Here is a 22,479-nt window from a genome sequence, read left to right as displayed (position 1 = left end):
TGGGGAAACATATAGTCCTATTTTCACTGAAACCTAATCCCAGTCGACAGCAAAGGTCTCTCCAGTGAGAAAAGTAATCTCTGAATGGGACACTCTAGAGCAGGGGTGTCAAACTCGATTGCATTGAGGGCCACATCAGGGTTGTGTTTGACCTTGGGAGGGGCTGGGGGGCAGCTCGATGGCACTCGTGTCAGGGGCACCTGTGGTGGCCTGAGTGTTCTCCCAGTGAAAACGAGCTCCCAAGCTCCATTTTCAGCTGCAACGGCTTCCTGCAACCCTCTGCCACCAAAAACGGAGCTTGGGAGAGCCACCTGCGACCCTCCTGAGCTCTGTTTTCACTGGCAGAGGCACCACGGGCCGGTCCTTTGCTGTTTCCAGGGCAACCCCATGGGCCAGATCTAAGCACCCCACAGGCTGGATCTGGGCCACAGGCCTTGAGTTTGACACCCCTGCTCTAGAGAGAGAAGGAAAGCAGTGTCCAAGCTCCTTTTCTAATGTGGTGTTCTCCATATGTGTCAGGACTACAAGCCCCAGAATTCTTTGTCAGACTAGTCATGTCTGGGTGTTGTAAATTAGAGTACATTTCAAGGTCATTGGGAAAGGCTCTCCTAAATCAGATTACACTAAAGACTTTGACTGTCTACTAAACTTGGGAAAATGAAGCAGGAAGATTGCTACTTTGGTCCAGGCAGAGCCTCAGATAATGTTACAGAGATCAAAGAACTTCAAACATATTTTAGTTTGCATATTATGGGGTGAAAGACAACTCAGGTTTTGCCCTTTACACAGGAAAATCAGTTTCCTTGAGTCATAACAAAGCTAGGCTGATAGAATTTCTTCAATGCGCTAACATAGGAAGGCATTTCCTGCCAAGGCCTGGAGGCTAAATGTTGAACAGAATCAGTCAGTTCCTCAGGACAGAATTGTTTGCAGAGCTCCCGGAGGATTTCATTGACCAGCTGAGAGAAAAGGTTGATCCACAGATTTTTATCCAGGCCTTGGACAAGGCGAATCTGGTAAGCAGTAAAGATAGTAGTGAAAACCAGCTGTTCAAATTCCTCTGGAGTGATAGGGGTGTCAGACTGAGAGAAGTGATCCAGGTATTCTTCAATTCCTGATGGATTTTTGGGAACTTTATGCTGGAAGATCCAGAGTAAGCGCTTTGCAGGACGCAGAGTGGCCAGTTCTTCATCTTCTACCTTGATGGTCTCATTTGCCATAATTTCAATTCCTCCCCAAAGTAACTGAAAAAGAGAAAGTATGAGGGAGCAGTGGAATTTTTTTCCGAGTCTCTAAATTTGGGCTTGGATGATTATTCAGTGCTGAACAATGATCTAACTAACTTACAGCCTGTATTCAAATACAGTATCACACTGAACAAAACCACGCTAAGTGAAGCTCATTGTTCTGAAGTATGAAAATTGCTAACAGGATTAGGCAATGCTGAAACCAATGTGGTCAAAGCTGAATACTTATTTGCCTGTTAAATCTTTTAAAGACATATACAAAATATGTTTATGTATCAAATTCCATCATTTACAGTAATGATCAAAATAACATGGCAATGACAGAGAGATAGACAGCATATAATTTAATAAATAAAAATAGATTTTTTTAAAAAAGCTATGGAAAGACCAAGATCCTTTCAGAGTCTTCCCTTTCAGAAACAAGCTGAGAGGTGCAGTATTAACTTCAGGGTGCCATCTTGTGGCTCTGCTAAGAGTGCCACAGGTCCCAGCCATAAAAGTTAATTTCACTAGTCCTTAAGCTGGGAGAACAAGTTAACAAAAGAGATGGGTGGGATTTTCTTACCTTTGTTTCCCTTCATACCAGGCATTACCTCAGCAAACATGGCAGCAAAAGCAAGCACTGGCCACTCTCCTTAAGGTGGAATGAGTGGGGGAGGAACGTATTGTGATGCTTTGAATGAGGGATGGGGTGTCGAGGTTTTAGCCACCTGCCAACCTATCTAACAGCTCAAAAGTCCGTGATCTGCCAATTGCACTATTTATGAACCTGGATCTATAATGTGGATGTGAAGCAGCAGAGACCCCTGCCCCTAGTTTTGGCAGCTATCCCATCTGAAACTTAGGTGCCTTAATTAAAATAACAATTAACTTGAGATCCCTAGCTATACAAAGCTTCAATAAGCCCAGTGCTGTGAAGCAAAATGATTTCTGTTAAAGAACAACAGCCCTATCACATTCTGCAGAATCAGAAAATGAGGAAGAATCATTTGAATAGCAATATAAATTTGATAATAGTAGCAGTGATAGCAGCATACAATTTGGAGGCAAAAATCCACAACACTTAATAGAGAATTATGAGATCCCACAAGCAACTAGAATAATCCCACATCAAAGAACTGTACTAGATTTCCTCATTTTTCTACTAAAGAGATGGATTCTGCCTATGTTACCTCTAATATGATCTCAGCATTCTCTTGAATATCTTTATCTGTACGGTTCCTAAGGTGAAATTGCTCATCTAGAAAATAGGAATAAAAATACATTTTGATTACAGGGATTAAGAAATAATATCCTAGTTTGACCAATTTCCTTCACGTCTGCAGTGATTTCTGATTTGCTTTTATTATTTGAGGATTTAAATAAAACAAAGTGAGACAAGCTCTAATAAAAAGTTAAAGCAATGTTATATTGTAATTCACCAAGGTTCCGAATCACTCCTATTCACAGCTAGTTACCTAATGGGAACATACAAAGAAGTATTAGCACTTAAGTTGGGAGTGACATCACAAAAGTATGGCTGACAATTGTTTTATCTGATGCTTTGATGCAATCATTACAATCCTTAGAGCAGAGATCTCAAAACTTGGCAACTTTGACTTGTGGGCTTCAACTCTCAGGGTTGGCTAGAAAATTCTGGGAATTGAAGTCCACAAGTCTTAAAGTTGCCAAGTTTGGGGACCGCTGCCCTAGAGCTCTGGGATTGCCTGGTTTAAGCAAAATATAGATAAGATAATTGGAATCTAAGCAGCCCTAACAAAGGCAAAGGCTTGTTATCTCTACTGCCCTGTCCATCACTAGAATAGATATGAAATAGAAATGTTTTTGAGACAACATTGCCTCTATGAATTCCCCACTCACGTCACAATGGTCAATAGTTACTTTACAATTAGGAGTTTAAAGTGCAGAGTTAACTGCACAACTGCTGATGGAGCAAAATTATTTCTCACATTCATATAGAAAAATACTGTATGGTTATCTAGATTTTATTCTCAATTCATTAACTTTAGAAATGGTATTTGATAACTAAAGTATTCAATTTTGTTTGAAGAAATCTATGCTTCCAGGGAGAGTTACAAGCTCTTTGATCATAGACAGATGTTTATAATGTTCAGTGACATTTGGTTTGGAGGGCCATTTATTTTTTTCTAATACATAACTTTTGAGGCTCAAAGGCTGTGTTTTCTATATTCTAGTAAAATGACAGTGGATAATTCTATATGAATACAGATTAAGTCTGGATAGCTAGCATCTCAGGCTGGCCGGCATGACTTTTAAAAAGAAAGTTGTCCCTGGAAAGTATTTCTTTGCCTCTAGGAGTCAAATAACATGTTTTAACAGATTTAACAGATAATCAGAGTTGGAAGGGACCTTGTAGGTCATCTAGTCCAACCCCCCGCCCAAGCGGGAGACCCTACACCATTTCTGACAAACGTTAAAGTTCCTGAAATTCAAAATGACTAATTTTTAGTTTCTTACATTGTCCTTCTCATCTGTCCTAGATATAACTGTTTCATATTCCATAACCCATTTATAATGAAATCATACTCTGTATAATCATTCAGCATTCTTTATTTTTGAAAAGGAAGCGAACCGCAATTCAGGTGTGATTTTAAAAAGAGAGCAGCAGCCAAACAAAAACTATTTGTAGTTATACATTGAAATAGATCATTCTAATGGATTTTGTTTTATAATGTACCCTGCCCAGAAACTTTTGTTGTGATGGGTGGGTGTAGAAATCAAACAAATAAATATTCCCAGTTTGTAAGAATTTTTTCTTTCAAGGGAAATCTGTCCATGTCTATTCTAGATCTTAAACAGGAAAAGAAATCTAATATCTTAAACAGGAAAAGAAATGCCATTAAAGAAGAGTGTATGTGAAAAATATTTGAGCGTTCGTTCTGCTTAAAGTCAAAGGGCTGCATTTTAATTTAGACTCATACTTTCAGGCATTTATAGCGGCATAAAAAGCAGCAAAACCATGAATGCAGATTCTCCTGACATCCTTCCATAAAATAATCTGCATGTTCTGGAACCCTTTATCACTTGAATTTGTTCCACATACAGTAAAAGCCCCAGTGGCTCTCCTGCAAGAAAAATAACCTTTGCAAATATCTTTGGATTCGTTTTAGCCTATTAAGATTGCTTAGGGTTATATGGCAGGAATCAACAATTTCCTATACAGCTGCACATAATGGGAAGCTTTCAGGCATATGTTTTAACCCTCCAGTAACACAAATGCAGGATTCTCTGCCCTTGCCAAACTTCACCCATCTATACAAGTTATCCAAAGGTACATTTTCCAGAAGGCAACTGGACTTTTTGTTTTTGTTTTCCTTTGAAATTGTTTTGTTTCTCATCCAAGAAGCTTCTTCAGTTCTAAATCAGTTTAATTAAAGTAATTAATTTAATACCACCAGAGGAGACTTGGGGCTCCAATTGAGGTGTTTTTGCACTGTGGGTGCTAGATAGATTAATAACAGCCCCCCTCTTCTTATCCTTTCCCCTCCATCCCCATGTTTTAATTGGGGCTCAGTATTTGGATCTGTACAGTATTTTATTTATATCTTTCGGTTTTTGTATAGTTTTATCTTTTAATATTATAAGCCGTCGAGGATTACCGTTTGGTAAGATAGGTGGCCAATAAATTTTATAAATAAACAAATAACCTACCTGTCTGGCTCTGGGATCCAGTAATCAGAAAGAGGAGGAGAATTGCCCAGACAGAAAGTCTGAAGGGCAGCTGGTGACTTTGAGCCATGTCGAGAAGAATCCTTGTCCCTTCTGCGGCCGTACACTTTGGGTGATGATCATTCTGTTTACTGCAAATTCTTTCCCCTCTTTTCAATCCCAGAGGCCACTGCTGGAATAGTTTCTTCGCTCCAGTTCCAATGCTGGGAAGAGTTTGCAGTTGACTTCTGTTCCTAAAAGGTAGTTTCCATCACAGTGCAAATGCTCAGAGTTTTCTGCCAACACAAGTCCCATTTATTTTCCACTTGGAACACCAGGCTGTTCATTATTTTATTTCTGGCATTTCATTTTCAGTTTCTGATGTGGTTTTTTTTTTTTTTTAATGGAAAGGACACTTAGTAGTTTTTGGGGTTTTGTTTGCTTTTAAAGCAAAGTGCATTCTTTAGAAACTAACAGTTTGTATTAAATATTTAAAGCACACAAGAGTCATAACAAGCCCAATTTCAAAAACCAAAGATGCTTCTTCCTTCAAGGCAGGCAACAGCTTGCATTGCTGTGCTTAAACTGTCACTGTTAGCATTTGCTTTCCAGCAGTTTAACAGAAGACCAATCCTTACATACCATGGGAGGGTGGATCTGGCAAATCCCTCTGCTTTGCAGCATCCAGCACATATTTCACTGGAAAGACAAGTCGCTTCTCCTCTCCAAATCCACAGCAGTGTTCCTCAAGAAGGAAACTTGGTCACACAACCCACCCCTTCCCCACCATTTTCTAACATCAGCCGGACTACTGTCACACATGTAAGCAGCTGGATGTTCTTTGTGAGTAGATCCTATATAGAGATTCAGAAACCATCTGGGATAGCAGTTGGGTTTTTTTTTTTTTAAAAAAAAAAGAATTTAAGTATAACAGGATATTGAGACATTGAAGCCTTGTATTTCCACAGCTGGAGTGACTGAAAGGATGGAAGGTATATACTAAGACAGTGATGGTAAATCTATTACACACGTTAAAAGGTGACACGCCATGATGTTTTGGGTGATATGCCAGCGTTCACCTACACTCAACAGTATTCTCAAAAGCACGTCCAGTTCTTGTATGATTTTCAGAGGCTGAGGATGCCATGCAAGAATGCCCTTGCATGGTCTCTAGTCTCCAAACATCACACAAAAGTGGTGCATCATCATCATCATTCTAGCCATTGTCTATCTGTGTGATGACCCGAGGCATGGCGCAAAGGCCACACAGTCAGATAATCAGTAGGAGTCCCTTTATTAGCTCCAACTTTGCCCCCCAATGTCCTGGTTACCTTCTGGTTGGAGAAAAACTCTCCAAGGAACAGTCTTTGGCTGCAGAGAATCAAGTCCATTTTGTTGACAAACATTGTCAACAAAAACTGTAACGATAAGTCCAATCAAGACAAGATGAGGTAATTAGTCCGGCAGGGCAAGAGAAGGAATTCCAGATGTGAAGGAAAGGCAGTAATTCAACCCGGTTGGGAGGATGCCAGGAACGCAGATAACCAAAGTCAACACAAGATAAACTCACGTTTGTTCCCAGAAGATGCAGCACTCAGCTTACATCTCTTTTAAATTCTCTTCCCAGGTGTGGCTAATGAAGGGAATCAGGACCCTTTCCTCCCCCATAAGCCGCACAACCCACATTGCTCTCATCTCTGTTCCTCCCTGCATGCCCTAGGATGAAGAGGGGGTGGGCCTGGGTCTTCCTCTGAACTCCCTCTCCCTTATTCTACCTCTCCTCTGCTCTGCCCAGCTGGACCTTGCCCTTTCCCAGTTTCCTCCACCACCAACAGAGCCACACTCCCACTCCGTCAGCTGTTCATCTTCCTCCACGGATTCAGATTCCGACAGGGGCATGACACACTGTAGGATGAAGGCCTCTTCCACGTTTCCAAGCAATACAGTCTTTTGCCAATTGGACCTGCAATATTTGCTGATGTTGTCAATCCATCTTGTTTTAGATCTCTTTTGTGGATGCTTTTTATCAAGTGGAAATGGAAATAGGCTGGTCACTTAGCAAGAAGAGCTGATGGCAGGTGGACTAAGGCAGTTATAGAATGGATTCTACTTGATAAAAAGTGGGGCACAATTTTTATAATTTTAAATATTAAATTTATATGCTGTCCATTTCCCCCCGAGATTTGTGAAGAAATGCATGTCTAATGTGTGTTCCCCAGTCTGAGGTGTACCTAAGATACTGTGGATGAAATGTCTGCCATTACCTATTGTATAGATCAGTAGTCTTCAATCTTTAAGGCTTGGTGGCCCAGCAGAGGGGGGAAGAGGAGAACCGGGCCCTGTGACCAGCAGGCCAGCGTGCATGCAGCTCAACTTGCATGAGTGGTGAGCTGGCATGCATACGTGTGCAGCTCAACTTGCACAAGTTGAACTATGTGCTGTGCACAGACGCCGGCCTGTTGCTTGCACAAGATGCGCACACATACACGGCCCAGTTGCTAATGTGCCACAGTTCAGTAGTGGGCCATGGCCTGGAGGGTTGGGGACCCCTGGTATAGATTGTTCACATGGTAACCATTTTGGCTTATCATTTAATTCCACTTTATTCATCCCTAGTATTCTGAAAGAAGGGCCAAATGACTAAAAATGATATACTGCCATCTCTTTTATCTTTAGTGCTTTCATCACTGATGAGAATAGTAGGGATGAAAATCTGCTTCACCTATAAAATTGCAAACATATTGCAAAAAGTTCAAGTGGTTCTCCTTCCCCAACCACAATCACTCCAAATATATCAAATTATACCCACTGTTGCTCAAGACAATAGGAATTAAGGGAGCCACATAACTTTCTTCTACCACATCTAGAAGGCAAAACGATGGTGAAACCTGTTTCGCATCATCTACAAAAGGGGAAAGAGATTGAGGAAGATTCATGCATCCCAGTCCCATACAAACAAAGCTGACAATATTTGTGATTTATTATTTCCACATCTAATCACCTTAAGTTGCTTCACTTTTTGCTCCGAACTTGGCATGACTTCTGTTGTTTCTAGAAATTCCATGCTGCTGCAGATTTCTAACATTTAGTGTACATTAAATATTAACATAACTTAAAACATCTGCATTCCAGACGCTGTTCTGGGCTCTAAATCCCAGTGGTAAGGAACACTTTTAATTATTTGAGGTCAAGTTAAATATTTTGCTTGCAGAACTTTTCAGCTTCCAGTTCATTCTCCACAACTTTATCATAACATCCTTCTTTCAGTGTAACTTTCTAAACTCATTATACTCAAAATACATGTATCCGAATGTTTTGAGTTGGATGTGTTCCAACTAAACAAAACTTGAAATACCCTCATGTGTTCCACATGGAAGAAAATTTGAAACATTTCAAGTGTGGAACAGATAGAATGAAGAAAGCAAACCAATCATTCATTTGTTTTTCAATCCAAATCTATATAGTAAAAAGGATAGTAAGCAAGACCTTGCCATAGGCCATACAGAAAAAAAAGTGAAGGTGACTATTATTTTTTAAATGAAATTTTTACGTTTACATAGGAGACAACAGAAGCAAAGCTTTAAGCACACGTTTCCCAGCCTGTTTGCATAAACATTCACAAAAACTCAGTGGAAGAACTGCACATGGCATTATTCACTTGAACAGAGTCCATGGACAGCAGCAAACAGAAAAAAAAAACTTATTTGGCTACTGGCCTCAAACTTTTTTCTCTTCCTAGTGTGGAATTATAAACACAATTTTGTACTTGACAATCTGGCACCAATACTCAACAAGCAGACAAAAAAGCAATATGGCCTTGACATTTTAGCATACAGATTCAAAACACATCAACAAGACCAGGTATATGTTGCATTTTATAAGTTACAAGCTAAACACTAGAAAAGATTCATTAGCAACATTCATGCCCAGCACAGTCCGTTGCACACATCAATCACAAGTTGTAATAGGTGGTTGATAGCCAAAATCAATCTTTAACAGTAGTTATCTTTGGAGTAGTCATCCAAAATTGCAGATATTAACTCCCTGCTTGCATCAGGCAAGTGATGATTGGAACCCAGCAAGCATCTGCCTTTGAGCATATACTTAAATAAGCAGTTATTTTTCCCATTCACTCTTCTCACCCTATTCTTTGCCAACAGCAGTCTAATGGAACTAGCTCCTTTTATTTTTCTGGCTTTGTTGAAAACTAAGAACCAAGCTTATTGCAATTTACAAAACAAACCACAGGATTAAAAGTTCTCCTCGAAACAGCCCCATTTTGTCTTCAAGCTGAGATCAGAAGCAGCATGTTTTGTTCCAAGTAGAAGGTAAATGCTGTCAAACCATGAAATTCTGTTCCCAATTTGAAGCATCTGAAGCAACCATTTCAAGCTTGGAATCCCTTGCACATTTTAAAAAGCATATATGAGCAGGCAGATGGCGAGCATCTCCCTCACAACTTCCCATATTCCTGAGTAATAAGACACTGAAACCCCAGGAAGGCTATTCTGATTAATGTTCCAAGTAATGGCAGCTGCATGATTACAACTATAATTCAGAATGACACACATTCCCCACAGTCCAGTTCTATAAGTTCCCACCTTTCTAGCGATTGAAACTTTTGACAGCTTTTAATCAAAAGTGTGAAGACATAAATCAAAATGTGATGACAATGAATGGTTATAAAGCCTTGAAGATCTTCTCACCCATTCTTTGCCTGGAGGCTTTTTTGCTATCCCAAAGAGCAGCTCAACTCCTTATATGCTCATTTTCTTTTAACTCCTTTCATTGTCTCTCCCCTCCTTTATTCCCCAACACACACACACACACACACACCACTTAGAATCCCTCAGACAACATGCTATTGCTAAGGCAGCCTATCAGTCATTGGCTCTGTGGAAGCAATAGCATTTAAGACTTATATACCGCTTCACAGTGCTTTACATCCCTCCCTAAACAGATTATAGTCTGTATATTGCTCCCAACAATCTGGATCCTCATTTTACTGACCTCAGAAGAATGGAAGTCTTGAGTCAACCTTGAACTAGTCAGAATTGAACTCCTGGAAGTTGGCAGAATTAGCCAGCAATATTCCATTTGAACCCCTGCGCCACCAGGCAACTAGCAACTCATTTCACTTTATACATAACATTTTCTTTCATTTCACAACCAATCTGAAAGCTCAATTAATCCCGTACATGAGATAAGCAAAAGCTTCACACCAAAGTTTATTTCTTTTTATTATTGTATATAAATACATAATTGGGCAGAGGGGTGGCAAATGTACCCATTTTCTCACTGTTGTTTCCCATCTCCTTTCTTCTCTCCTGGTTCTATCTTCAAGGTTTGGGGAGCCTGGCGATAGGCGGGGAAAGCCTCCCAAGGACTGTTCAGATCAAATTTGCGGAACTCCTGAGCCAATTCCAGTGGCTCTGCAACCACTCGCTTCACCTCATCATCATATCTGACCTAATAATGGAGAAATAATGTGAAAATGAAGGGAGGGGTAGATTATCTAGGGTGGCTATAAGAGGCATTTGGGTTTGTTTGCAAGTCATTTCCCCCTTGATACATATATACAAGTGGATTGTTATTCAATACTAAAATGTCATCTTTACCAATAAAACCTCCCGTCGCTGGGGATGCTACTCCAGACTTTCACGCTCGGTCCTCGGCTTCACATCCCCACCAATGAATGAATTCTCATTTGTAGCCTCAATCTAGAATAATGTGTGCAAGCACATAGAAGATCTGGTTGTTCAAGGCTGTCTGTCTTGAAACTATTTCCTAATTGGCAAATTGCAGCTGTATACTTTTAGTAGCTATCAGCTACCAGACAACAACATAAGATTTATCATCCCCTTTGTATATCTGTGAGCTTCCTGTATGCATCTGGGTGGCCTCTGCAATGCAGGACCAGATGGGCTCTGCTTTGTTTATGTTTGTTATTACGACTGAATAGGTAGAGGAGACCAGAAGCCAGCAGGTCAGTGCACTGTTCAGGAAGATGGAGGAAGCTGGTTTGCTCAAAGCCTCTTTCATTATTTCATTCCTGCATTTTATACCCTAAATTTGCTTGCAAAATATTTGTTATACAGACAATGACAGATTCTATGTGAGGGGAAGGCTACTTTCTCCTCAGATCCAGTTTACCAGCTCTGTTTTTGAATGGAGAATCAGTGAGGGAAGAGGGAATCTCTGGTGCTGCAAATATTGTTGCTGCCATTCAGCCTCCTCCAACCCAGATGGACAATGAGGGATGACAGATTTTTCCAGTCCTGGATTAGCCCATTCTTGCTTGCTCTCTTGTCTACCTCACAACAGAATTCTATGGGGAGCCCAGTTTTCTATTCCTCAAAATAAAAAAAAAGTCACATTATGGATGCTCAGCCTGTTGTGAAATGACTTTGTAAATCATTATCTTATTCATACCTCCACATATCCAGAAAGGGGAAAATCTTTCCTGAAAGGATGACCTTCAAAACCGTAATCTGTAAGTATTCGCCTCAGATCTGGGTGGTTGGCAAAGAATACTCCAAACATATCCCAGACCTAGAAAAACAGAAATAAGGTAGTGAACAGCTCAGTATGTTGACTTTACAGACGCTAGCTGATAGTCTGAATTCTCTGACTTGGATTATGATTTCCCAAACATGAAATATTAGCTATTAATTGCTAGGAATGCATACAGATGATAGATAGATGATGGCACTTAAATTAACAAATGCTTGGGATCTAGGAAAGTATCAGTTGTTTTATTTATTTATCAAATTTATATACCTGTCCCATCTTACCAGAAGTTACTCTGAGCAGTGTGCAACAGAACCACTGATTCACCATTTGTTGAAGTAAATCACCAAGGGTGAGCACAAAATGGGGAAAACGTTTTGACTTGAAACTGGAACAAACCAGATCATCCAGTTTGGCAAAAATAAAATCCAGAAAATACATTACTTGTTATAGGTTTCAGATGAAACAAAATCTAGATGGCTTCCATAGGCCAAGGCTGGTGGATGTCACTCCCTTCACTCAGCAACTCCTGATATAGTATATTCTACTGATCTGCCTCACCCCCTCCCATCTTCCCAGCAACTTGTATGTTTTCCGTGCCCTCAATTGATGCTGCCAACATGGTGTGCCCTACCAGCCTACTTTCCCTATTTTTCTTCTTTTCTCTGAGGCACTGATTGATGTGCTTGATTTTTTTTTCCTGTCCTCTCCCCTATCCTCCACGATGCCAATATTTCTGCCTGGAGAACAATATTTCCCCATTTTGTTCCATTCGTATAAATAGGCCATGCCAAACCAGCTATTCCATGTACCACATTGTTGCCCATGGAACAACTTGTGCATTTCATTATAGAAAGCCAGGTTGGTACAGTGGTGAAGATGCTGGCCTAAAAAAAAAGGCACGAAAGCCAGATGGGTGACTTTGAACCAGCACAATCTGCCTTATAGCACTGTGGAGAAAATAGGAAGCAGGATTAAGTATGTTACACTGCCTTGAATTATATATAAAATAAGGTGGGGGAAATGTAATACTAATCCATTTAAATCACCCTACAATATTAGCAAAATAGTGTCACGGGTGGGATTCAAATGTCTTAACCGGTTCTGTGGGTGTGGCCTAATTTGTGGGTGTGGCTTGGTGGTCATGTGACTGGGTGGGCATGGCTTGTATGTAAATATTATAAATATTTATGTAAATATTGGTTTTTTATAAAAAAAGAGCAACTTTACCCAAAAGCAGGCAAAGCAGGCAGGAGATTGAGTTGCTCACAGAATCACAATTCACTGGATCTATCTACCTGCAATTGGCTATCTGAGTCTGTCACATAAATTTGCTACAAGCAAACTCACAAAATTAACTCAGAACATACCATGTATGTAAATATTGATTTTTTTATAAAAAAGAGCAAACCCAAAAGCAGGCAGGCAGATTGAGTTGCTCACAGAATCACAGATTAATTTAGAGATCTATCTATCTGCAATCGGCTACCTAAGTCTGCACTGAAAAGCTTCAGTCCTAAGGAAGGTTCGGCTCTGCTTTTAGATTAGCTAGAAAGCAAGAAAACCAAGGATTTCCTCTTTCTGGCTAATCTAAATCTGCTGGCAGAGCAGTACAGCTAATGGTCAGGGGGAAAAAAAAGGAAAAATAGCAACTTACCAAACCAGGCAAGTTGGATGGCTTGCATGCCAGGTAAAGAGTGAGTGGGTGGGGAGGGGAGGGGCCAGCCAGTGGAGCAATTTGCTGGTTCTCCGAACTAGGGACAATCGTGTGTGCAGCATTTGCAAAAAATCATCAGCTGTGCTGCCTGGACAGCTGACAAGTGCTGCGCTCCGGTGTGCAGCATTTGAAAATCCTCGTTTCCTGCTTTTTCAATCTCAGCTGTGCCACGCAAAGCAGCTGAAGAGGGAAAAGCAGGGAATAAAGGACAGCCTAGAGCCCGGGGGCAGGCGGGTGAGCCAAACACCGAATCGGTTCGGTGTCCGCTGCTCTTTACAGCTACAGGTTCTATAGAAACATGCTGAACCGGTAGTATCCCACCCCTGAATAGTGTGTGAATGACGAAAGCAAAAATAGTTCTGCTTTCAACAAAGAATCTGTAAAATGGAAAGGATCACATCTCCAATATAAAATTTTGTAATTTACAAGCAGAATCTCTATTAGCAAAGAACCAAACCCAAATAATAGATGACTTTATTTGTTGAGCAGAAACTGGATCCACTTCTCTTGATGAAAATAGAGATTCAAATGGATCTTTATTTCATTAAAAGGGATTATTCCATGCTGATGATATTAAAGAATTCTAAAAGTTAGCTTTATATTTAAAAAGTGGGCCATTTCAAAAAGTCAGGTTCAAACTGAGGGGAAATATTTGAAAAGGAATGGAATCTAAGTATGATTTAAAACATTTCATGTTTGTTCTCCCTTTTCCCAAGCCCTAAATATACTAAACACAGTTTTGCAAAATATGCACTATATATAAACACTATTATCTATTCTTGTCACATTACCCTGTATTCAGGGGTCTTGGTAGCTTTAAGACTTGTGGACTTCAACTCCCAGAATTCCTCAGCCAGCTTTGCTGGCTGAGGAATTCTGGGAGTTGAAGTCCACAAGTCTTAAAGCTGCCAAGGTTGGAGACCCCTGCTTATATCATGACAATTTCTTGATTCCCAAACCAATAAACCCAAATCCTGCACATCTGGAAAGATTTAAATTAAGAGTCATCAAATATGGCCCATCACAACTGATCTTGGCATGCCATTCACCTATGATGCTATACTTTCCTTTTGCAACACTAACAGAGATTGGCTCTGTAATATGAAAAAGATGGTGCTGATTTGAATTACCCAGTTCATTTTTGGCTCAAGTCAACATAAAACTCTTTTTTTTTTTTTTCATTTGGTATACTACACATTCACCCCAAATCTTACCATTAAGATTACTATCTGCTCATCAAAAGAGAAAAAAAGCATTTTGGGAAACCAAAATTCTCCTGTGTATTTATATGAAAGTTTTAAATTGCATTTCTAATATACAAGCAGCATCACTGAGAAGGTATTTCATAGTATAGAAGCACTAGTACATTCCTTGAAATAAGAATATTAGCATGTATGGGGGAAAAATGGATGGAATGAACATTCATCACTTCCTAAAAGATTTACAAGTTATCTAAACTGCAAGTGTCAGAGTAGCTGACCTGCAAATAAGGAATACTATCTCTGAGGTCATGATGCCAGCACTATTAGGACTTTAAGCAATGTTGGTATCAGAAGCTCAACTACCGTAAACTGCTCAAAGTATCTGTGAATGAGTTGGGCAACAATATAAATTTTCTTGAATGAATAAATAAATGAATATTCTCAAATGTGTTAATAAAAGGCAATGGGGATAGAAATCAATCCTTACTAGATTCTCAGTGTTACCATCCCTAATGCTTACCTCTCTTTCATACCAATTTGCCCCTTCAAATAATGGTATTATAGACTCAATCGGTGTCAGTTCATCAGTATATGTTTTCACACGAATTCGGGAATTATAGCGTAGAGATAAGAAATTGTAGACAATCTATGACAAAAAAAAGTAAAAATAGTGAAGCGGACAGATTTTACATACTGAGAAAGAATTTAACATGATGGATTAAAAGATACTTGCTAGCAAACTCATGAGTTAACAAAATCAAAATTGGAATGATAACCCCCAAAAGGTGCAGCAAAAAAAAAAAAAAAAGGCCAGGGGTAAAGGGATAAATCTCAACATGGATAACATCTGTGCAAATAAATCCAATGCAGATCAATATTAAATTATTTTTCAGAGACTTGTAGCAGACACTGTTCAATTGAACAGTGCTCCACCTGTACAATCATTATGAGTTGTTTTAAATTATCCTCCCAACATGGAGTAATTGTCCAGGCTTCACAACAGGTTTACACAGAAAACTTACACAAGATTAGGTAAAAAAATGTTTGAATCTAGAAGCATATACGAAACCCTAGATAGATATACACGCCTACAGAGAAACAGACACACGTATCCATGTGAACATGTGACATAAAGATCAAATTTTGGCCTGATTTCTCTGCAAGCAAATTAACCTTGGGCTGATCTTTTCTTGAGATTCTGAAGCAAACTGTCATCTAATTTACAAGCAACTTTTATTTGGCTGAGAATTAAGAGTGCTTGTTTCACTAACTTCCACTTTGACGCTAACAGTTTGATACACCCACATCCAAAATGGGATGGAAGGCAGATCTTACTTCTCTGACATAAGTGTTTTACAAAATAATGTTGTCTAATGATCTGACTGACTTAGCTTTTTTTTTTTTAACTTTAGCTGAAAAAAATCCTCTGGATACTGTAGAAGAAACATGGTTTCACATAACTCCACTCATCTTGATAATGACAGACTTTACCCTTGTTGTTTTAATATTTAATATTCACTTTTCATTGTTTACTTTTTACTTCCATAATAATCTAAGAATTTTTAGCTAACAAAATGATGTTATTTGCATATATTTCCAACTAATAACATTTTCAACTGTAATTTTAATTGCAGCCATCATCTTTTTCAACCCTGTCACTCTTATATTCACTACATAAATTAAACATTATGGAAACAATATTCATTCTTGGCTCTTCCTCTTTCCTGTTCTCAACTATTCTGTTTCTTTATAATAAGAAATTGAATGCTTATTAGAAATATTTGGGGTTCTAGCAATTACTAAGCTTAATACATTCCACATTCTGGCATGGTCTATACAAAGACTTTGTTGTAGTCATTGAAACAAATATCTCTTCATTTTCTTTCATTCTCTTATTCTCTCCATGCTCCATCTTGTATTAGCATTCTAACTGCATGTCCTGCTGTCTTTTTTTGAAACCTATTTATTCAGCAACCTTGTTTATGTAGCAAATTTGTATTTGGTAATTTTCTTTCATTTACTCTCCCTTCTTTGGTACAAGTACATATGTCAATGCATCAAACTTTTTCCTTCTTTCTTTTTCTTTCTCTTTCTTTCCCCTTCTCTCTCTTTTTTTTTTTTTTTTTGTTCCCTCTTTGCTTTTCCTTTTGCAATATAACTTTCTTCCCCCAACTTATTTCTTCTTATTTTTGCTGGAAGGGGGAGGGCTATATATTTTTGAGTGTGTGCTTTTTGAGTGTGACAGAGATCATCTGCATAGTAAGAGGATAAAATAACCAGTGAAGGAATATGAGTTATCTATCTGTTCTCTAAACTCCTGATCTTCAACTCTGCAAACTATTTTTATGACTTTTTATCCCTTCTTGTGAACCCTGGCTTTTCTTCACAAATGGACTGTATGTAAAGTCCGGCCATCAGAGTTTGCTCTCTCCAATAGTCAAAAATTAGATTGTTTTGCAGAGGTTATAATATAAACAAACTGACCATGAAGGAGGGAGCCACTTAAGAACAAAGGCAGACTCTATAATCAAATATTTAATATAAGAAATAAACACATTTAAAATATGCTAGCAGAATATTTAAAATAGTCTACTAGCATTGATCATTCACATGCTTTATCCAGGGAATAAAGTTTTGAGCAGGCAAGGAAAACACTATTGCCTCCCCCCATCCTAACACTGAAGATAAATTATTGTGAACCAATTAAATTATTGTTTAAGCATCTATCTCTTCGACTCTCTTTCTCTCCACCTAGTGTACTTTGCAATGGGCTCTTAGCACTTATTTTCACTTGAAAAAGAGAAAGTGGTCCAGTTCAACTGAAGCAGCAGCAAAGGAAATTCCATCGATTTGATATGAAGATGAAGATCATCAAAGCACAAGAAGGATTGGCCTATTACACCATCTTCACAATTTTGATGGGTAGGAAAAAGATCGGAAAGGTGACAAGAAGATCATCGGGAACCAGGGCAGTTATAAGACAGCAAAAAATGCCCCATGTTATATTTTGAATCAAAAGTCACGATACAAAAGACGATGCCAATTAGCCTTCTTCTCATTCAGGCTAAGGTACACAGCATTCTCAAAACACTGAAAGAATGAGCAGAGCAGATGAAGACTCTGCCAAAACATTTCCCACCAGTCATGGTTGTTTTGGATGGATTCAGTAAAGATTTAATTTCCACAGCACGTACATACATCAAGTGAATTGCACCTCCCTTAGAGGCTTGCACACATTCCCTGAGTTTCACCGCACCCCCCATGTACCACCCTCATGCACCTTCCCCAACACTGACTATGTGTCTTTTGTATACTCATGCACCTCCCTCACATCTTCACACCGCCCCGTGCACTGTTGGATCTTGTTTACACAAGCAAATCATTACAGAGAAGCTAATGTTTTTTCCCAGCTATAGTCAAATCAAGTTTTTTATAATACCTCCTGGTGGGGAGGGAGAAACAGCTTTCTCAGGACAATTTTAAACAACCAAGGAACTTTCTTGTAAATTTGACAAAATGTTTTTTTTACATCATAGGGTGCATAATGTTAAATATGAGAAATATTTTTGTGTTGGTAACAATTTCCATCTAGAGAAGGTGAAGAAAACACCTTTGTCCCAAAACTTCCTGATAGGACACCTGGAAGTCAGTAAACATGAAGCTAGATGAATCCTAAGTATGTGAACAAGCAAGAAGAATACCTTCACATTTTCTGAACAGACAAGCTATACAACCAGTAGCTGGTTGTATAGTAGCCTTTGTGTTGAACTTATCACAGAATTCTAGAGGCAATACATATTGAAACGTAGATCTTACTTCAAAACGGTATTGCCGACTTGGAATATCGACTGCTGTCAGGTCAACTATGTTTCTGAACTGGGCATTCGTGTGATCTTTCAGAAAAGCTATCACAGGAAGGATTCCATCTGGATGAATTAAAATTTCCAGCTCATTGTAACATGTTATCTGATAGAGAAAGAAAAAGTAATATGTTAAAGGGATTAGCTTCTTATGAAAACTGCAATGCTAAGCAGCTTCGTTTAGTGCTAATCTTTAATTTCAGTCATTGACTAGCAAAAATTACAATCTTAAAATTGAAGCCACCATTATGCCAATAATTTAACCTGCCTGGTATAAAAATAACTATCTGGTTTAAAATGGTAGCACATATATAGGTTTAAAATGGTAGCACATATATAGAAATGTAATTAAAGCTTTGAGGAATGAAGGAATTTTAAAGTCAATGATAACTACCACTATATCCATCCATACGCATCTCTCTCTCTCTCTTTCTCTCTCTCTCCCCCCTCCCCCTCCAATAATGACTAAACACAAATGCCTGGACAGTATCATATCACATTACTAAAAACTACAGGTATTTCAAACTGAGTATGAATGATATGAGTGAAATACTATGGTGCAGAAATTTAGAAGAGACGACAGAAACTCTAAAGGCTAAAGGGGCATTGGCTTAATTACCCCAATGGCTCCAGTGCCTAAGAATGCAATGATTGTCAAATATATGAAACATACTGGGTAAAATAACATTTTTTTAAAAAAAGTAAAATTAGCAGCTAGCTGCAGCAATAATTGTTATTGGCCATTTTAGGTGGAATTTATGCATAATAAACAATTTTCTAATTTTTTAAGAGACAAAGAGTTATTTTGATCATCTGATAGTATAAACAGAAATAAGACAAATAATTGGCAGAACTCACCTGGACTTGTTGAACATATTTAGGCAGAATTTCAGCAACATATTCTCCAAAGGCAGATAGCTGTTTCTGTGCTATTTCATCCTTGGGTCTAATTGTGGCTAAAAATAAAGTTCAGAATGGTAAGTTAGGAAAATAATACTTTTGTGTTTTCCTCTTCCTTTATTAATCAAAAAATAAAAATTAACAAGTTATGAAAATAATAATTGGAGCCAAAACCTGTCTCATGTAAAGTAAGTAAATCATTTTGAAAATACAACATATAAGCAATTAATACAATACATACTAGACCCCTTTGACACTCTGATGAGTGACTGTGAGTAAAAGGAGAACCAGAGCTTTGCCCACTATGTTTCAAAGGCAAGACAAAGAAAAGACAGGCATGGTAGAAATTAAAGTATGACATTGGAATATTTTCAGAGAAACCCATCCATATGGACTTATTTTTCCCTTCCTATTAGGTTAGCATGCTAACCATACTATGTTTGAGTTATAGTCAGTGAATAGAAACAATTTGTTTTACTGGGCCACAGGTTTCTGACTGAGTTTTTCCCCTGTCACTACTCAGGAACTTTTCAACTTGCTGTGAATGTTTCCTTACAAGGACACCAGTTGATAAGTCGGGGAGAGGAGGGGGGTGGGGGAGATATCTCATAGATTTGGTAGTGAATGCAGTTTACATGTTGTAGGGTGGTGGTGGTGTCAGTAATCTTTTATCACTGCTTAGTGTGCTACTATATAACTAAAGCAAGCTTGAAGTTATTCCGACTATGCTTGGAGCAGAGGCTGAGATGAAGTAAGAACTTTATTTTCACCAAATGGACTGATGCCTGAACCATTCAGCTTTCCACAGAGGTAATGTGGGAAAATAACTATAGTCATCCTCAACTAGACAAGTTTAAAAGGGTTTTTACTGTTTCAACATTTGTAAATGAGTAACAAAATACACATTTATTTATATTACTTGGATATTGCCACATCGGCTAACTCTGGGCAGTTTACAACAAGTCAACTTGTTGTGATTTAAAACAAGGCAACAATTTAAAACAAAAATCCACATACACCAAATGTGGGCTTTGCAGAAGACTGACAATACTAGGGTTCAGGTATATTACAAGAGTAAGGAGATCCATGACATCAGAGGCAGGCAATGACAGAGAAAGCCTGCCTCCAAGTCCAAGTTCCTTTTACTTATTGTAGAGGTGAACCCTGAGAGGTTTCTCAAATAATGTTCAAGCAGAAGTAATCATTTTGAAGGAAAAAGAGAACCTCATCAGTAAGTTGATGTACTACCATGCAAAACGTCAAACGTAGTATTTCTGAATTTAGTTCAAAAACCTATAAGTAATTAATATAACAGCCAAATAACAAGTTATGTTGAAAAAAAATCAATGTGTTTCTCAGCAACTAGTCTGCCACCTGTACCTTTTCCATCATCTTTAAGGATAGCTCCATATGGAGTACATTGCAATAATCTAAACGTGTAACCACAGGTTATACTACTGCTCCATAGTGCAGGTAAAGTTGTACCAGCTGCACCTATAAAAAGGCCTTCACTCACTGCACTACCAGGTACTCTTAAGTCCAGAAACCTGGAAGGAGAACCTCATCCAGAGATCTCTCTGAAACCAAACTACAGCCAGTATGTTTCAGTAACTCCTTTGTCCTAGACCTTAATCTGAGCATATTTTATTCCCCTTCCCAATCTTTTATAACCTGCAGAAATATTTAATATTTTAATATTTTTAAAAAGCAATTAACAATTTTAAAAAGACAATTATTTTTTCTGCTGAGATATTCCAGAAATAAAAACCACTAAAAAAACTATTTTTAAAAAACTTGCCACAAATAATAACATAAAGTCTTGCAATGATTGAAAGTCAAATATATTAACATAAAGGAAGGAACTAGTGGTTCCATTCTAGGATGTCCATATATTTATTTATTTGATTTGTCAATCGCTTACAAGATAATAGGTATAAGTATAAACATGAGTAAGAAAACAGAAAATAGGTACGAATAAATGGGGACAATAGGACAGGGACAGTAGGCACGATGATGCACTTATGCAAATTCCACAGTCCCTAGCAAAAAATGGAATTATAGTCCAGCAATATCTTAACGTTTAGAATTAGGGAAATGCTGCAGTGTTAGCAGGATCTTAAGCATGAATTAGATAGAATATTTTGAAATTCCACTAGCCACTCACAAAATCAATGTTCTGGATGCACTGAAATAGACTGTTGACCTACTTAAACTGTCCATATTGAAAATGCTGCTTGAATATTAAGTAAATCAGACTTACGCTTAGTTTCAGCAGAAGAATTTCCTTCAAACCGAGTCTGCAATAGGACTGCAGGGCGCCCAGCAGCTACAAAATTGAGAAAAAGTCTATAAAATGATATATTAGTCTTTATCCTAATAAACAAATAGTCAGTAATATTTAGCCTATGTAACTATCATCACAATTGCTGGAAGTGGACCAAAGCTAATGTTCCACTGGATAATCAATAGAAAATCCCTGAAAAGATAATCCTACCAAAAAGACTTCAGAACAACTACTATTAACTAAAGTTTGCTTCATAGTTTAGAGATTCACACACAAAATATTGTTAATGTTGAAATATTGTTCTTATCTAAGAAGCAAAGACTACATATGTGGGATTCAAATGCTTTTTCTTGTATTTTTATGGAAATATGCTTTAAAATACTAGGCAGCTCTGTTAATATTGTTCATTCGGGAAAACCGAATAAAATCACATTGCTCTAAAATAAGTTTTCATTTTAGCATGGTAAAAACAGGTGCACTGTAATCTGTACGTTTATTTGGGGCAGATTATATTCCAAACCGTGATAGATTAAAACGTTGGACAAATAGAGGTTTAGGAACCCGAGTAAAAGAAATGGACAGAGACATTACGGTTAAATTCATGTTCATAATAGAAAGAAGTGTTCGTTCTCACTACAGTATGTGCGGTAACTGTCCATGGCTCCATCTTTACAGGATCACGGGAATTGTAGTTTTGGTGAGGGAGTTATAAAGATTCCCTTAGCGATCGCTAACCTCCTTAGCGAACTACATTACCCGGCAACCCGTGGGAAAGAGAGGAAAAAAAAAAAGACATGTCCTCTAGTAATAACAATCGATGCCCTTCTACCAACAATACTAGTAACCAACATTGCCCCACCAGCGAAGAGAAACTCCACCCAATTCTCCCATTAGAGTCAGGCCAATTAAACCAGATCACCTCTCAGCCCGACCCGGGCTAGCCCTCGAACTGCCGCGAGCATCCCCACCGCCTCAGAAACCCAATTCGCAGTCCAGCTTTTTCAAGGACTTCCCCACCGACCCATCGTGCGCTTGCGCAGCGTTGGGGTCTCCTCCGATTGGCCCGACGGAGCGGAAGTATCGCGCGACC

The 22,479-nt window shown here is 38.5% G+C and overlaps 2 protein-coding genes across 2 annotated transcripts; both read right to left on the bottom strand.

Moving 5' to 3' along the window:
• Window positions 1-715: 715 nt before the first annotated feature.
• On the bottom strand, window positions 716-5,640 carry FAM180B (family with sequence similarity 180 member B). The gene is made up of 3 exons (XM_026671174.2): window positions 4,920-5,640; window positions 2,420-2,487; window positions 716-1,244 (listed from the first exon to the last, which is right to left on the bottom strand). Exons 1-3 carry the CDS (start codon window positions 5,005-5,007, stop codon window positions 795-797), a joined length of 606 nt encoding a protein of 201 aa, XP_026526959.1. The 5' UTR covers window positions 5,008-5,640; the 3' UTR covers window positions 716-794.
• A 4,499-nt stretch (window positions 5,641-10,139) lies between these two features.
• Window positions 10,140-22,430, bottom strand: NDUFS3 (NADH:ubiquinone oxidoreductase core subunit S3). The gene is made up of 7 exons (XM_026671173.2): window positions 22,309-22,430; window positions 21,366-21,431; window positions 19,064-19,161; window positions 18,162-18,311; window positions 14,866-14,991; window positions 11,349-11,468; window positions 10,140-10,385 (listed from the first exon to the last, which is right to left on the bottom strand). Exons 1-7 carry the CDS (start codon window positions 22,349-22,351, stop codon window positions 10,212-10,214), a joined length of 777 nt encoding a protein of 258 aa, XP_026526958.1. The 5' UTR covers window positions 22,352-22,430; the 3' UTR covers window positions 10,140-10,211.
• Window positions 22,431-22,479: the final 49 nt, after the last annotated feature.

Source organism: Notechis scutatus, chromosome 1 (genome assembly GCF_049901735.1).
Source record: "Notechis scutatus isolate UNSWTSFEM ecotype Mainland chromosome 1, rNotScu1.2, whole genome shotgun sequence".
NCBI lineage: Eukaryota > Metazoa > Chordata > Lepidosauria > Squamata > Elapidae > Notechis > Notechis scutatus.
The sequence above is the reverse complement of the archived record's forward strand: the minus strand, read 5'-3'. Positions and strand labels throughout refer to the sequence as shown.